Source organism: Microcaecilia unicolor, chromosome 1, assembly GCF_901765095.1.
Source record: "Microcaecilia unicolor chromosome 1, aMicUni1.1, whole genome shotgun sequence".
Taxonomy (NCBI): domain Eukaryota; kingdom Metazoa; phylum Chordata; class Amphibia; order Gymnophiona; family Siphonopidae; genus Microcaecilia; species Microcaecilia unicolor.
In genome coordinates, this window is record NC_044031.1 from 750448601 (window position 1) to 750466653 (window position 18053).

General features: G+C 44.5%; 1 protein-coding gene across 1 annotated transcript in view; it reads left to right on the plus strand.

Moving 5' to 3' along the window:
- Positions 1 to 18053, plus strand: part of MCTP2 (multiple C2 and transmembrane domain containing 2) — a 376016-nt gene that overhangs the window by 162775 nt on the left and 195188 nt on the right. Inside the window, exons 7-8 of the mRNA XM_030189721.1 lie at positions 512 to 623; positions 6794 to 6829. Of these exons, the coding sequence (XP_030045581.1) occupies positions 512 to 623; positions 6794 to 6829 (148 nt within the window). The remainder of the gene's footprint in view (positions 1 to 511; positions 624 to 6793; positions 6830 to 18053) is intronic.

Genomic DNA, 18053 nt, shown 5'->3' on the forward strand with positions numbered 1-18053 from the left:
TGGGCGTCTGCAGCTCCATGCAGGGAATTTTATGCCTGCTATGATGGCAGAGCTGCAACTCACATATACCCCTCCATAGAAGTGTCTGCCTATCAGGGCATTACATGTGGAAAGGACTCCAAAATCAAACTGCCGTTTGTGGTGCTGCATTAAATGAAATATAAAAAAAGAGCAGTTTTTAAAAATTGGTTTGGGATCCCATCGGATGCTTGAGTTTTAAGATTCATATATAGTAGTACCATTAGCGACAATGACTGTAAATAAGTGGAGGAGTGGCCTAGTGGTTAGGGTGGTGGACTTTGGTCCTGGGGAACTGGATTCGATTCCCACTGCAGGCACAGGCAGCTCCTTGTGACTCTGGGCAAGTCACTTAACCCTCCATTGCCTCAGGTACAAATAAGTACCTGTATATAATATGTAAGCCACAGTGAGCCTGCCATGAGTGGGAAAGCGCAGGGTACAAATGTAATAATAAAAAAAATAAATAAAATAATTTGTCCGTTATTCATAGACCTACAGAAAAGATTTTTAAACTGGAAGACCCCAGTAGTTTGGAAGAAGACATGGGAGTGGTTGTGGTCGAATTTACGCTGTCCGTCAGGCAGAGGAGCGCTAGCACACAGGTAAGTATTGGTTTCGGAGAGCTGTGATTACCTTGACAGTAGAATTCAGGATAAGCTTCCCCCATGTTTACAGGTGTCTTAGGTAGTAGAAAAACAGAGGGTCCAAGAAAGCAACAGGGCAACCGGTCTGCAAACTCCAAAATGGAAACACAAAAGAGCAGATCGATAAGAAAGAAATATTAATTTATTAAATAACAAAAAATATTCAGAATCAACCCGACACAGGCCGTGTTTCGCCCAGCAGGGCTGCGTCAGGGGCTACAAAACAAATGACATGACATTTAAAAACTTATATAATCACAAACAAAATGTGTCTAGATATACAAAAGTAAAAACATATAAAAATGTATTAATATCCATAAAAATCAATGATTTATATACTCAATATTAGTATCTGTAAAATATTTTTTCCAGTTTATACAGCGATACTAATATTTTCTCGACAGTAAAGGAATATTATATAGGTTGGTGTCTTGTTTGTTTCTCAAGAATTATTGTTCTGTTTATCCAATTGCTTTTAGTAAAGATGTGCTACTTTTTTATTTGTACTGTCCTCTTCAGTGCACAGACCGTATAAGTCTGGCCAGCCCTATCCCTGCCTCCCAACCACCAACCCCGCCTCCCAACCACCAGCTCTGGCACAGACCCTATAAGTCTGCCCAGCACTATCCCCGCCTCCCAACTACCAGTCCCGCCTCCCACCACCAGCTCTGGCACAGACCGTATAAGTCTGCCCAGCACTATCCCTGCCTCCCACCACCGGCTCTGGCACAGACCGTATAAGTCTGCCCAGCACTATCCCCACCGCCCAACCACCAGCCCCGGCATAGACCGTATAAGTCTGCCCAGCACTAGTCCCGCCTCCCAACCACCAGCCCCAGCACAGACCGTATAAGTCTGCCCAGCACTAGCCCCGCCTCCCAACCACCAGCTCTGCCACCCATTCTAGGCTAAGCTCCTGAGGATCCCTTCCTTCTGCACAGGAGTTTTAGGTATTTATGCTCATGAATAATCTTTATGTTTCATTTAATCAACTTGTTATTAAATCACATTGATTTTTGACTCATTTATCAGGTATTTTAAAAGAACAATACATTATATTGATATGTCATTATTTTGTTTTTCATGTGGGATATTTATATTTTATTTTTACATTTTACCTTTGGTAGCCCTACGTACTTTAAAGATTCTATACAGAAATTTCTATATTAATTCATAAATGTCGCTTTTAGAATACACATATCATTTTATATTGGTTGCTATTGAGTATATAAATCATTGATTTTTATGGATATTAATACATTTTTATATGTTTTTAATTTTGTATATCTAGACACATTTTGTTTGTGATTATACAAGTTTTTAAATGCCATGTCATTTGTTTTGTAGCCCCTGACGCAGCCCTGCTGGGGGCCTGTGTCTGGCTGATTCTGAATATTTTTGTTATTTAATAAATTAATGTTTCTCTCTTATCGATCTGCTCTTTTGCGTTTCCACGTAGAAAAACAGAGGGACAGCGTCAGATGGCTTTGGACATTTCAGTGGTCGTGGAATCCTCGGCTTCGTTGTTGGCTTCTGTTTGCCCGAGCCTCTGATAAGATGTGGTTAATGAGGATGTTTTTCAAGAGTAGAGAAAAATCGGCTATGGGTTGCTAGAGATTCCTTTTTCTTGTTAAAGCCAGGAGTCCTTTTTTTTCTAGCGTTGTCCTTGCAAATGCATCATTAGATACAAATCCACTAAATATGTGTTCACATCTTTCTGCCTTTCTGGTGGGTGATTAAACTATGCTGTTCATTTGATACTGTAATTGGCCAGACTGTTCCTGTTTCAAGTGTTTAAATTGCCTTAAAAAAGAAATGTTTCTTTTTCTCCGTTGTAAGTCTCGGATCCAATAATGAGGGCTTGAGTGATGGTATTTCTATTGTATAGCTTAGTGTTTTAAAATATGTATATTTCATGATTAATTTATGTTTAACTGTCACTTTTCTGTACAAGTGGACGCTTGATAATATTCTAAAATGTTATAAATAGGCCTTGGGTTGATCCATTGTTCAAGCTATAGTGACAGTTCTATAAATTAGCACCTCATTTTGGTCGCCACTATCGGTTGCTCTTACAGGCAGATGATTAAAAGCAAACGCCAGCGCTAGAGGCTGTTTGCGCCATACTAGCGCCAGTGTTTGCTACCACCCCATGATCAGAGCCCTCGAGCGCGTGAAACAATACGCTCGAGGGCTCTTAGCTTAAGTAGCATGCAAATGCATGCTTATCAGTACTTAACGCATTCATCCCGAATGATTAGCGTCCAGCGCGCCAAAGATTGGGTTGCTGGCCGCGACAAACCCTACGCCAGCTCCAAGCTGCATGCTGGAAGGTCTCCATTCCCCCCTACAGCAAACCTGCCAGCGAGGGGAGTTGAGGACGTCCATAATTTGGGCCTTTCTGTGACGGAGCAGTTGAGGACGTCCAAATTTTGGACGTTTCTGCAATGGGCAGTTAAGGATGTCCAAAATTGGATGTTTCTATGAGAAAGACGTCCTTAACTGCCCATTGCAGAAACGTCCAAAATTTGGACGTCCTCTATTGCCCCGTCGCTATACCTCTGACACCCCCTTGAAATTTGGCCGTCCCTGCAGCAGGGTAGTTGAGGACGTCCATCTTCCGATTTAAAGATGGGCGTCCTTCTCTCTTCATTGGTCTCCAGCCCAGACCTGTCAAACAAGTGCGGGAGGATTGTGCTGAGCGCATGCTCAGGCACAATTCTCCCGCACTTCTACCCCATCATCAGAGATAATTGCGCTGCTTAAATTTGCATGCATTATCTCTGATCATAGGTCTAATAGCGCCCCGCGCTGTTCCAGCGCTATTTTACAGCGCTGTTTGGAACAGCGCGGGGCTTTTGATCATCTGCCTCTTAGTGCCAGTTCTATAATGGCTTAAGGACGTGCCTGAGCTGTTAAAGTTAGCACACAGCTGCATTGACACATCAACAGGTCAATGGCTGGCAGCAGTGGGTGTCTCTAATTGTGAGCTGGAATGTGCTTAGTGACGGTATGTTATAAGTTCCACATTTTGCTTGGTGACACGCCCATGCTCCGCTCACATGTACTGTACAGTCTTGATTATCCGACCTTCGCTAATCCTACCATCTGGCATATCCGACAGACACCCCTCCCTTGGATGACGTCGTCATGCTTCTTTCGTAGCAAAGAGGGAAGTTTCGCACCTGAGACAAGTTGTTTCAGACCGACCCAGCTTTTACAGCAAAACAGCACCATTGTGACCTGCTTTTACAGCCTTTGTTCATGCATTGTTTGGGGGGGTTACCATTGTTTTCCATACTATCCAACTTTTCACTTATCCAACAATGGGTCGGAGGATCAAGAGTTTACTGTACACCTCTCCACCCCCTCCACCCCCCACCCCGACAGTTTTGCACTAACCCCCAGATTCTATATAGCATGCCTAGAGTTATGTAAAGTTCCGTGCATAAATCTAGGCATACTTTATAACTATGTGTGCAGATTAATTGTTTTGACAAGCTGTTAAGCGTTGTTAACAGCTCTTAACATGCAATAATGAGAACTAATTGGCAAAAATTAGAATTTACGTGCGTGCATTGCTAAGTGTATTCTGTAATGTACTGCGCCTAAATTCTAATGCACTCAGTCAAAAAGGGGTGTGCTCAGGGGTTTGGAAATGGGCATTTTGTGGGCTTTCCAAAATCTACATTCATTGCCAGAGAATGTAGTAAAAGCAGTTAGCTTAGCAGGGTTTAAAAAAGGTTTGGCTAGCTTCCTAAAAGAAAAATCCATAAGCCATTGTTAAAATGGACTTGGGGGAAAACCCACTGCCTATTTCTAGGATGAGCATCATAAAATATATTGTACTGTTTTGGGATCTTGCCAGGTAGTTGTGACCTGGATTGGCCACTGTTGAAAACAGGATGCTGGACTTGACGAACCTTCGGTCTGTCCCAGTATGGCAATACTTATGTACTTATGTCATTTAAGGATCTAAGCATATGGGTAAGAGTGTATGGAATAGTTAGAGAGTTCATATATTGTCAAACGCCCAAATTGAAATGCCTTGAAGGTATGAAGGAGGATTTGCATACATATCATTATAAAATATGGTATGCGTGTAAATCCTAATTATCGCCTAAGACCAGGAGACATTCAATGAAATTACATGGAAATATTTTAAAACAAACAGGAGGAAATTTTTTTCAGTCAAAGAATAGTTAATCACTGCTGGAGGATGTGATAACAGTGATTAGCTTATATGGGTTTAAAGGTTTGGACAAGTTCCTGGAGGAAAAGTCCAGGCTGTTACTGAGATGGATATGGGGGAAGCCACTGCTTGCCCTGGGATTGGTAGTATGGAATGTTGCTACTTTATAGGATTCTGATAGGTGCTTGTGACCTGGATTGGCCACTGTTGGAAGCAGGATACTGGGCTAGATGGACCATTGGTCTGAACAATGGTTCTTTACAACATCCGTAAAATCCGCCCCTTTCTTTCTGAGCACTCTACCAAAACCCTCATCCATACCCTTGTCACCTCTCGTTTAGACTACTGCAATCTGCTTCTTGCTGGCCTCCCACTTAGTCACCTCTCCCCTCTCCAGTCGGTTCAAAACTCTGCTGCCCGTCTCGTCTTCCGCCAGGGTCGCTTTACTCATACTACCCCTCTCCTCAAGACCCTTCACTGGCTCCCTATCCGTTTTCGCATCCTGTTCAAACTTCTTCTACTAACCTATAAATGTACTCACTCTGCTGCTCCCCAGTATCTCTCCACACTCGTCCTTCCCCACACCCCTTCCCGTGCACTCCGCTCCATGGATAAATCCTTCTTATCTGTTCCCTTCTCCAGTACTGCCAACTCCAGACTTAGCTCCTTCTGTCTCGCTGCACCCTACGCCTGGAATAAACTTCCTGAGCCCCTACGTCTTGTCCCATCCTTGGCCACCTTTAAATCTAGACTGAAAGCCCACCTCTTTAACATTGCTTTTGACTCGTAACCACTTGTAACCACTCGCCTCCACCTACCCTCCTCTCTTCCTTCCCGTTCACATTAATTGATTTGATTTACTTACTTTATTTATTTTTTATCTATTAGATTGTAAGCTCTTTGAGCAGGGACTGTCTTTCTTCTATGTTTGTGCAGTGCTGCGTACGCCTTGTAGCGCTATAGAAATGCTAAATAGTAGTAGTAGTAGAACAAGTATGGCTATTCTTATGTTCTTAGATACCAGCTTAGAATATAAGCCCTCCACGGACAGGGAAATACCTACTACCTACTGTACCTGCATGCAACTCACCATCAGCTACTATTAAAATGTCTGAGCTGAATCTACTACTACTACTACTTAGCATTTCTATAGCGTTGCCAGGGTTACGCAGCGCTGTACAAGTTTAACATGGGGAAGGACAGTCCCTGCTCAAGAGAGCTTACAATCTAAAGGTTACAAACTATGTAGTCAGTGTAGGTAGCATGAATGGGGAAGGTGGTTAGGCGCCAAAAGCAAGGGAGAAGAGATGGGCCTTAAGTAAGGACTTGAAGATGGGCAGGGAGGGCGCTTGGCATATGGGCTCGAGAAGTCTGTTCCAGGCATAAGGTGATGCGAGGCACAAGGGGCGGAGTCTGGAGTTAGCGTTGGTGGAGAAGGGTACGGATAGGAGTGATTTGTCCTGAGAGCGGAGGTTACGGGTGGGAACATAGGGGGAGAGGAGGGTAGAGAGGTAATGGGGGGCTGCAGATTGAGTGCATTTTGAAGATCAATAGGAGAAGCTTGAACTGAATACGGTAGCGGATAGGGAGCCAGTGAAGCGACTTGAGGAGAGGGGTGATATGAGAGTATCGGTTCACGCGGTAGATAAGACGTGCGGCGGAATTTTGGACAGCTTGAAGGGGGGATAAATAAATAAATGAATACCTGGGTTAGGCTTCTGTTTCCAGAGATGGCTGGAAATGCTACCGAAGGGCTTAGGACCAATGGCCGCAGTATTCTGGAGGGAACCCCGGTGCATGGCCCTTGGGAAAGGACTGTTGTTGGAATAAAAAGCAAAGCGATATATAATTATTTTCCTAACGGATGTATCTTTTTCTTCTTTGCATGCTGTTCTCTCTCCATGTGGCTGTTGCTATTGGGGGAATTGATGAATAGAGATGGTCAACAAGCAAGAGGCTGAGCTTGTCTAAGGTAACTAACCTCTTTTCTCTAAATTTGCACATTAAATAGTTCAAGCCACTTGACCTGTATTTCACTGACGGCTGAAGGCAAGTGGTGACAATATTCTACAGGGCATAAGCTGTTTTTAGAAGGTGTGGGGACAATTGCTTGAATGCCAAACACCAGAGCCGTAGCGAGGGGAGCTGACACCCGGGGCGGGTCGCCGCTGCACACCCCCCCCCCCCCCCGGGTGCAGCATGGCACCCCCCCCCTGGAGTGCATACCTCCCCCCCCCCGGAGCGCATACCTGCGGCGAGGGACGGGCGGGAGGGCCGATCCGCCCTGACTGCACGTTGCTGGGGTGTGTCGGCTCCTTCACCGCTCTCTTTGTCCCGGAACAGGAAGTAACCTGTTCCGGGGCAGAGAGGGCAGTGCACCAGCGCGGAGCCGACACCCCCCAGCGGCGTGCACCCGGGGCGGACCGCCCCCCGTCCCCCCTTCCTACGCCACTGCCAAACACACCAAGAAGTGTTCCCTACAAAGGAAGATGCTTTCCAAGGAGTATGAGAAGGGATGTGGGGCAACCAATCCAGGCAGAACAGCAAAAGCTGAGTCGATAAAAGCTTTATTGCTAATGACTACCTCAAAAAGCACAGTGCCAAGAACATCGCTTAAAGTACTTTAAGCGATATTCTTGGTGCTGTGATTTTTGAGGTGTCACTGGAAGATTGAGCAAAGGTAACTTTCCAGCTACAAGGTTGCACAACTGAAAATATATCCACAATTGACACAGATGTGTTGACTCCTGAGGCAGGCATACGATTTGCTGAAACACGGAACCGTGTTGAGTCTTTAAAATCTGGTCATTGGCAATAAAGATTTTATCTACTCGGCGTTTAGTGTCCCGCCTGGATTTGCTGCCCCAGGTCTCTTTCCTACTTCTTGGACAGCAGGGACAATTCCTTTGAACATAAGGACCAACCCAGGCCTATCAACCCTCAGGAGCCAACATACGTATATATTGTATGTTTCCCAAACATTAAGTTGCATGGGGTAAACAGGCTGCACGAATCTCAATTTTTACATGGATTTATGCAAAACACTTAGCCAGTGGAGGTCATTTTAGAAAGTTTGCATTGCTTTTACATATGTAAATTGCAGCATTTAAATGACTAATGCATTTCAATAGCTATTTTAGAAAGCCGCCATTTACACCTGTAGATCTGCAGTAATCATTCTTTGACCAAAAAGCCTTTGCATTGTTAGTTCAAATGTTAGTCCTACCACACCTGGATTACTGTAATGTTTTATTTCTTGCTATTAAGTGTCAATATCAGAAAAATTGCAAATCATACAGAACACAGCTGCCAGACTAATGTTCAAACTGAACAGATATACCAGTGTTTCATCTTATCTTATCAAACGTCACTGGCTTCCCATATCAGAAAGAATCTGATCTGAAGCTGCTTGTTTAGTTCTTCAACTCTTACAGGGTTTCACATCTAAATTGCTGACTAGGACTTCTTCACTGTGGGTCCCTTTTACTAAGCTGCGTAGGCGCCTACGCGCACCCGAGGTGCGCCAAATTGGAGTTACCGCCCGGTTACCGTGTTGCCCTTGCAGTAATTTCAGTTTTGGCGTGCGTCCCCTATGCGCGCCTGAAAAATATTTTTTTATTTTCTGGTGTGCGGCAGCTACGCGCGTCAAGTGGCAAGACCACCTGGTTACCGCATGAGACCTTACCGCTAGGTCAATGGCTTGCGGTAAGGTCTCAGACCCAAAATGGGCGCGCGGCAATTTTCATTTTGCCACACATCCGTTTTCAGCAAAAAAAAGGCAATTTGTTTTAGGTGCGCCAAAAAATGATTCTGTGCGCACCCAAAACACGCGTCTACACTACTGCAGGCCATTTTTCAGCGCACCTTAGTAAAAGGACCCCTATGTCTGGCTCAGTCTAACAGACTGACAGAACAACTGATGCTAGCAACACTGTTTCAAAAGACAATTCCATATCAGAAGATCTTTATTCCCTGTACTTGGAGCTAAATTATTTTTTTTTTCCTGCGCTTTCCCACTCATGGCAGGTTCAATGCAGCTTACATGGGGCAATGGAGGGTTAAGTGACTTGCCCAGAGTCACAAGGAGCTGCCTGTGCCTGAAGTGGGAATCAAACTCAGTTCCTCAGGACCAAAGTCCACCACCCTAACCACTAGGCCACTCCTCCACTGTTGCTACTATTGGAGATTCCACTAGCAATATTCCATGTAGAAGTCGGCCCTTACAGATCACCAATGTGGCCACGCAGGCTTCTACTTCTGTGAGTCTGACGTCCTGCACCAATGTGGCCTGCGCAGCCTTCTACATGGAATGTTGCTAGTGGAATAGCAACATTCCATGTAGAATCTCCAATAGTATCTATTTTATTTTTGTTACATTTGTACCCTGCGCTTTCCCACTCATGGCAGGTTCAATGTGGCTTACATGGGGCAATGGAGGGTTAAGTGACTTGCCCAGAGTCACAAGGAGCTGCCTGTGCCTGAAGTGGGAATCGAACTCAGTTCCTCAATTCCCCAGGACCAAAGTCCACCACCCTAACCACTAGGCTACTCCTCCACTAGCAACATTCCATGTAGAAGTCGACCCTTGCAGATCACCAATGTGGCCGCGCAGGCTTCTACATGGAATGTTGCTAGTGGAATAGCAACATTCCATGTAGAATCTCCAATAGTAGAAACATTCCATGTAGAATCTCCAATAGTATCTATTTTATTTTTGTTACATTTGTACCCTGCGCTTTCCCACTCATGGCAGGCTCAATGTGGCTTACATGGGGCAATGGAGGGTTAAGTGACTTGCCCAGAGTCACAAGGAGCTGCCTGTGCCTGAAGGGGGAATCGAACTCAGTTCCTCAGGACTAAAGTTCACCACCCTAACCACTAGGCCACTCCTCCACTCTTTACCTATTTACATAAGTACATAAGTACTGGGAAAGACCACGTTCTTTGATTGGTAGCCAGTGCAATTTTTCTCTGAGTGGTTTGGCGCTGTCAAAATGAGTTTTTCCAAATATAAGCCTGGCTGCTGTGTTTTGGGCAGTCTGAAGTTTCTTTATGATTTGAGCCTTGCATCCCGCATAGATTCCATTACAGTAATCCGCGTGGCTTATGTTTATAAAATAAGGCTTGCCATTCATTTGTCTAGATTTATGAGCTTAATGCTGAAAATCAGTGCTCAGTTTTAACTCTGTTGCCACCCACTTTATATTTTCCTAAATTTAGGAGTTTACTGAAATTTTGAGTATTTTATTTATTTGTTACATTTGTGGCCCACATTTTTCCCACCTATTTGTAGGCTCAATGTGGCTTACATAGTACCAGAGAGGCCTTTGCAGGCTCCGGTGTGAACAAATACCGGGTGATGTTGTGGTAAGATCAAGTTCATGTGGCACAGCCACATTAGGGAATCGGAGAACGGAAGAGTCGTGTTATGTCCATTACGTGCTTTAGTTTGGTTGTGTTGCAGTATAAATTTAGGCTTATTCCAAAGAGACCAGTGTGGGAGCATGACTTTCAAAGTTAGGAGCATAAATCCTTTGAATATCTTGCTCTCTGTGTTCGGTAAGCCTTTTGTAAAATACGTTGGAAATGATGAGCGTCCCTAAGTACAACTGGGCTTTTGTTCTACTAAATAAAGCACATTTAGGCACAAGAAGTAAGTTAATCAGTCCATCTGGAGGTATGAGGAGGCCACCAAACCTGAGGGGGTCTTTTACTAAGCCATGGTAGGAATATAACGGGCTCCTCGGCATTTACCGCCAGCTGATTTCTACCGCAAGCTAAAAACACTATTGCGGCTTAGCAAAAGACCCCCTGAATGAAGAAATCCAGCCCTTGGAGTGAGGGAGGAAGGGAACAGAGGTGGCGCATGAGCCTAGCACCGAGCTCGTTGAAAGTGACCTTGATCCAATAAGAGTGAGGCAATTTTTAATTGGATCGGAACTGAAAAATGAACTCACCTGCCTAAGTCTAGTTTCACTTCCTTTCTTATGTCTTGGATAGGAGCTCTGTGCTAGTTTCTTCCTCACGTATTGCAGCGTTTTACAGGAAACAAAACATACTTTCCCTTGCCATTAAATTTCTGCAGCAGCACCACCACAACACATTTTCAAGCTAAGGAGGAGTGGCCTAGTGGTTAGGGTGGTGGACTCTGGTCCTGAGGAACTAAGTTCGATTCCCACTTCAGGCACAGGCAGCTCCTTGTGACTCTGGGCAAGTCACTTAACCCTCCATTGCCCCACGTAAGCCACATTGAGCCTGCCATGAGTGGGAAAGCGCAGGGTACAAATGTAACAAAAATAAAATAGATACTATTGGAGATTCTACATGGAATGTTGCTACTATTGGAGATTCTACATGGAATGTTGCTATTCCACTAGCAACATTCCATGTAGAAGCCTGCGCGGCCACATTGGTGATCTGCAAGGGCCGACTGCTACATGGAATGTTGGAATAGCAACATTCCATGTAGAATCTCAAATAGTAGCAACAGTGGAGGAGTGGCCTAGTGGTTAGGGTGGTGGACTTTGGTCCTGGGGAACTGAGTTCAATTCCCACTTCAGGCACAGGCAGCTCCTTGTGACTCTAGGCAAGTCACTTAACTCTCCATTGCCCCATGTAAGCCGCATTGAGCCTGCCATGAGTGGGAAAGCACAGGGTAGAAATGTAACAAAAAAAAACACCCTTCTCCTAATATTATCTTCTATAGTTGAAAATCATGGTGATTTGACCTACATGTCATTCATTGGGTGGGGGTGTCTCTTTCATTGCTTTTCGAAGGAAGAATAAGATGCTCTGTATTCTGGGGCCGGGCATCTTCTTGTGATCTCTAAAAGAATGTCGGAAAAGAGAAGAGGCTGCCTCTTTGATGGCCAGCTAGGTCATGATCCACTCTCTAGTATTGAGCCATTTCGACTACTGCAATGGGATTTACGCCGGCTGCTCAGAACACATCCTAAAGAAACTCCAGACGGCGCAAAATACGGCAGCGAGATTAATGTTTGGTAAACCAAGGTTTGAAGCAGCAAAACCCCTTAGAGAGAAACTTCACTGGCTCCCGATAAAGGAGCGTATCGAATTCAAAATCTGTGCTCTAACTCACAAGATCGTTTACGGGGAAGCTCCAGCTTATATGTTCAGCCTGATTGACCTCCCTTCCAGGAATTCCAAAAAGTCTTCTCCTACCTATCTCACTCTTCACTATCCTAGCAGCAGGAATCTGAGATACAAATTGCTCTTCTCCTCCTCCTTTTGCTTTGTGAGTCCTCCCTACTGGAATGCTCTACCATCTACATTAAAGGAGACTACCGACCACAATCTGTTCAAGAAGTCCCTTAAGACTTATCTATGTGATAAATCATACTCTTCTGTTATTTAACTTCCTACCGGCCCTTGTTTGTACCTCCTGTTGTTTGCTCCCCTCCCAAGATGTTCCTTATTCTCTGTTCCAACCTTGAATTTGTATGATGTTCTTTTCATAAATGTTGTTAGCCACATAGAGCCCGCCATGGTGGGAATCTGTGGGATATAAATGTTATAAATAAATAAATAAAACCAGAAGAAGTGGCTGACTTAACTTGAACCCACAAATACTGTTGACATTGATGAGCTAAAGAGAGAGAGAGGGATACAGAGGAGTCTGACAGCTGAAGGAACAGCTTGGAGCAGTTCTCTTCTGTGAGGGAGTGGGGTTATCAAAGTGTATCCCACCTTTCCCCCTGAGAAACCTAGATCCAAGTGCCAAGGACCAGACATCCTGGGGCATCCAAAACACTCAGTCCAAGCCGTTCTTTGAGATTTTTGCTGACTTTTGAAATGTTTCATCTTTAATGTCTTGGGGAGCAGAGCAAATTTGCCCCAAAGGAGATATTTTGCCAGAGGGCGTTTTGGGTTTCATGTACCTATCCAGAGCAGGAGACGTTGACTGTATCTCTTTAAGGTACTGAGAGCTGGAAGTCTGGCAGCCTGGGATCCACAAGAAAAAGAAGGAAGAGGAAGGATCCTCAGGGCCTGCTCCGTGTTTAAGAACTGATCAAATAATTTGTAAGGCCTTGGAGTGACTTTACCCTTGGTGTTTTACTGTTTTTGCCCTATTTTGCACTGTGAATTCTTGATCTTTGGGGATCACCAATAAAAGTATTACAGGTTGCATCTGGTGCCCACACAGCCTTCATTTTTGATAGACTGCATTATATTAAGTTCACCCTAGACCTTCTTATCCTGACCAATATTTTAACCCAACACAGCATCAGCAACTAGAGAACTCAAGGGCAGGGCCATTGATTGACTTGTTTGGCTCCTACAACCAAAAAGACATTCAAGAACCAATTCTTAAACTGTTTTGTACTGGAAAGGTACTGCAATTTTCCCCTCTTCATTTACAGTGTCAGTGTCCTCTGGGATACTCTCACCCCCTAGAAAGAATATGGCTACATTGCCTCTGAATCCTGGCTGCCAAAACTTGCAAATAAGTATCCTATCCCTTATTCACTTGTTCAGAACCCTTATTTTATCATCCTTATTTTAATATTCCCTTATTATTATTATTATTATTATTATTATTATTATTATTATTATTAACATTTGTATAGCGCTACCAGATGCACACAGCACTGAACATCCAACATAGAGAGAGACAGTCCATGCTCAAAAGAGCTTACAATCTAAAAATAAGGCAGACAGACAAAACAATTAAGGGCAAGGGAAATACTGGGTGAGAAGGAACAAGGGGAGGGCAAATTGAGTAGTGGCTAGGAGTCAAAAGCAGCGGTGAAAAGGTGGGTTTTCAGCATAGATTTGAAAACAGGTAGAGATGGAGCTAGACGTATAGGTCCAGGAAGTCTATTCCAGGCATAAGGTGCCGTGAGAGAAAAGGAGCGAAGCCTGGAGTTAGCAGTGGAGGAGAAGGAGGACGACAAGAGAGACTTGTCCAGTGAGCGGAGTTCACGGGGAGGGATGTAGGGAGAGATGAGAGCGGAGAGGTAATGGGGGGCTGCAGAGTGGATGCATTAAAGGTCAGTACGAGAAGTTTAAACTGAATGCAGAAGCGGACAGGGAACCAGTGAAGTGACTTGAGGAGTGGGCTAGTGTGGGTATAACGATATCTCTTGTTTGTCTGTCCTAATTAAATTGTAAGCTCTGTCGAGCAGGGACTGTCTCTTCATGTTAAAGTGTACAGCGCTGCGTACGTCTAGTAGCACCTTAGAAATGATAAGTAGTAGTAGTCTTTGGGATTCCGGAATCTTGCTGCTCTTTGGGATTCCACACAGAATGTTGCTACTGTGGGATTCCGGAACCTTGCTACTCTTTGTCCTTATCTCTTATTTGTCCTGTTTGTCTGGCCTAATTAGATTGAAAGCTCTGTCGAGCAGGGACTGTCTCTTCATGTTAAAGTGTACAGAGCTGCGTACGTCTAGTAGCGCTGTAGAAATGATAAGTAGTAGTAGAGTTAGTATCCATTTATGGCCAGAGGCCTTCACTGGAATGTTTGAAAACTATTTCTGCATTTGCAAACGCTCCTTATTTGGGTCTTTTCTTGAACATCTCTGAAGATGTGTGACTGTTTGCATTTTGTAGAGAACAATAACACAAATATATAATTTAAAAAAATGGAGTTTGGTGGGAGATGTCATTAAAGAAGTCATCCAGGCTTTGCAAACTTTCCACTCAAACCCGGGTTCAGCCAAAACGCTGTCTCCTGTCGTCCTTCCTTGTCCACTATCTCTGTAAGTTAATCACTTTTTTTTAATAACCGAGATAAGACGTTATATCATTGTTTGGCAGGTCATTCAGTTCCCAAGGCTCTGGCTAACATCTCCACATCCCTCCCGAACATAAAACTAAAAAAAAAAAGATGCCAAGGAATGCTATCAGATTAGGGTAAGAAAATTTTCAAAAAGAATTCTTTTCAAAATGTTGTCCTATTGTCTTGCCACCACTAGAGGGTAGCAGAGTATCACCTCTCGTTTAGTAAGACCAAGTCTTGGGCCTAAAAGCTGAGCTAATGAGTAAATGGTCACAGAAGGCAGTAAAGCACTCCCCGGCATTCTCTGGGAAAAGCTGACAAACAGCAGTGAGTTCTAGTTTATTGATTGTGTTGCTGTACTAAAACAGCAGTGCATCAATTACTGGCTTTAGTTAGAAACTCTGGTCTATGGAGCAGCACTGTCTGGCAGCTCGGGGAAAGGGTATTAGAGCTCGAAAGAAAAATTTGTTAGTGCCGGAGAATATTGGTGTCAGGGGAAGAGATGAGAGAGGATATGGAAGAGTAGCTTGAGGAAAAGCAGTGGGCTGAAAATGGTGCTCATGATCGGTTAAGGATACCAGGGATCTGACCAAAAAAAATGCTCGGAGTTCAAGAGAGCTGTACTGACTGCAGCATCACCAAGGTCTATAGACTGGACTAAAGAACATTCGAAGAATTACATCTAACTAAATTAAACGCTGATTTCTCTGTCTTTCATGGGGGGGAAGGGAGGGGTGGAGTTTTCCCTGGGTGCCATATTTCCCAAGAGAGGTTCTTTCTGCTTTTGCTCATGTACTAACCAGATTCCAGGGGGCTGTGAACCTACCAAGTGTCAATGGATAAGAGCCGAGGGTCATCAGGCTGGCTGGAATCTCACCCCCACAAACACTTTTAAATGCCTGTGGAATTCTTGTGGGTTATGGTTCATTCCCACAGGCCACCAAAAAATATTATCCAGAGATGTCATTGTGCAGGTTTTTGAGATGTGGATCCTGATATAAGGCGGCTGACATTCAGAATGATTTAAGTGGGCAGGAGAGTTTCTGCCCATTAAACCACCTACCTAGGAGGACTGCTTAAGTGCCAGTGTTCAATGGTATTTATTTATTTAGATTTTTTTCTCACACCTTTTTCAGTAATAGCTCTGTTCCAGGAGGACTCACAATCTAAATTTGTACCTGAGGCACTGGAGGGTTAAGTGACTTGTCCAAGATCACAAGGAGCAGCAGTGGGATTTGAACTGGCCACCTCTAGATTGCAAGACCAGTGCTCTAACCACTAGGCTACTCCTCCACTAGGAGCATTCCATGTAGAATCTCAAATAGTAACAACATTCCAGAATCTCAAAAAGTGGCAACATTCCATGTAGAATCTTCCATAGTAGCAACATTCCATATATTTATTTATTTAGATTTTGCTCACACCTTTTTCACTAGTAGCTCAAGGTGAGTTACAGTCAGGTACTCTGGATATTTCTCTGTCCCAGGAGGGCTCACAATCTAAGTTTGTACCTGAGGCAATGGAGGGTTAAGTGACTTGCCCAAGATCACAAAGAGCAGCAGTGGGATTTGAATCGACCACCTCTGGATTGCCAGACCAGTGCTCTAACCACTAGGCCACTCCTCCACTGGTTAACTGGTTATCACCACTGAATATTTATGGTTAGCACCCGTGCCAAGACTGGTGAACTTGTGGGCACTCCAGGAGCAGAGTTGGCACTTAAGCGGTTAAGTACCGATACTCAGCCCTTGACTGTATAAGATAACCGCTGAAATGGGACCGCATAAATAGCGGTTCTATCATTACGCTGTTCAGCTTATGCAGTCAAGGGCTGAATATTGCACTTAACTGCATAAACTTTAGCGGCCAGCCTAGAACCGGATATTCAATCCCGGTGCTTGGACGTGGCCCGGCAGTGAATATCCAGGAATACAGCTGGCGGCTGACATAAAAATTCTGACCGCCACCGCTGAGTATCGGCCGGAAGGTTATTTCTCTTTGCGGAGAATCCCATTTTCTTCCTAACTCTGCCACCTTGCATCTCTCTAATAATATACGATAAAGGCAGTTACATTAACATTAGAGCATTTTTTTTGTTGTTGTACAACTCAAAATATTAATTTGGTTTGCCTTTCAGCAATCAGCTTTTTCCTTTCATATCTGCGTCGAAGTGTACACCCCCCCCCCCCCCCCCAGAGGATCCGGTCTCCGTTCATAACAAGCTGGCAGGAAGGGCCCAGTTCTGTCGTCCCTTATCTTTCGGAGCCAGTGACCTCCATTTTTTTTAATACCATCCTTTTCCCTTCCAATGAGGAAGGATTTGGATTAGCCAGTTCATTTTGGCCATCTCGACAGCAAAGACAGGAACACTTCAGTTTTTGCCAAATAGCTAGTGTCATTGAAAAAAAAAAAGGAGCTGGTTACCGGATACTTGGTACTGACAAAATATATGTGGCGTGGCACAAACAGAGGAATAAAATATTATTCACACGATTCTAAATTTGGCCGAATGGATCCTGTGTTACAAAGAGGAAATATATAATTGATGGATGTGACATGGAGAGGTGCAATATAGTTTTCCCCGTCACTGAAGCCACACTACACACTGTAGCAAAGGACTTCTTAACTGCGATTCTCCTGTGCCACAAACAGCATAATAAAGTTATGCAAATTCGCTTTGCTCTTAGACCATTGGTATTCAGATATGCCTGAGGAGTATTCTTTGGTGGGTGCTCCTTGCTGAGATCGCCTGCCTTAGTACTTTGAGCTCATTTGCATTTAGAGGGCAAGAGAAGTTTTTAAGGATTCAGTGTGAGAAAAGCATCCAGCTGATTTGCTGGGAGCAGTTCTTAAACCAAACTGTTTGTAGTTCTTCCCATTAAATTTTCCAAGCGGTAGGCTTGTCTGCCTCATTGTTAAGGAGTTGACTTTTGAAGGCTTTGCAGTCAGCTAATCACAGGTGGGGAAGACCCTCCTTATCTTCCTTGCCTGCTTTGCTGTGTTTGGCAGCCAGTCCTGGCACCCTGGGGCCTTTGGTGCTGCTTGGATCCTTTCAGCATTAGCACAGCACATTCTGCATAGTAAATGACGGCAGATAAAGACCAGCCTGGTCCATTCAGTCTGCCCAGAAAGGTGGCCAGGGTTGTACGTGAGACTCAGTGCAGGTTAACCTCCCCCCTCCCCCAGATAAAGACCAGCATGGTCCATTCAGTCTGCCCAGAAAGGTGGCCAGGGTTGTACCTGAGACTCAGTGCAGGTTAACCTCCCCCCTCCCCCAGATAAAGACCAGCGTGGTCCATTCAGTCTGCCCAGAAAGGTGGCCAGGGTTGTACCTGAGACTCAGTGCAGGTTAACCTCCCCCCTCCCCCAGATAAAGACCAGCGTGGTCCATTCAGTCTGCCCAGAAAGGTGGCCAGGGTTGTACATGAGACTCAGTGCAGGTTAACCTCCCCCC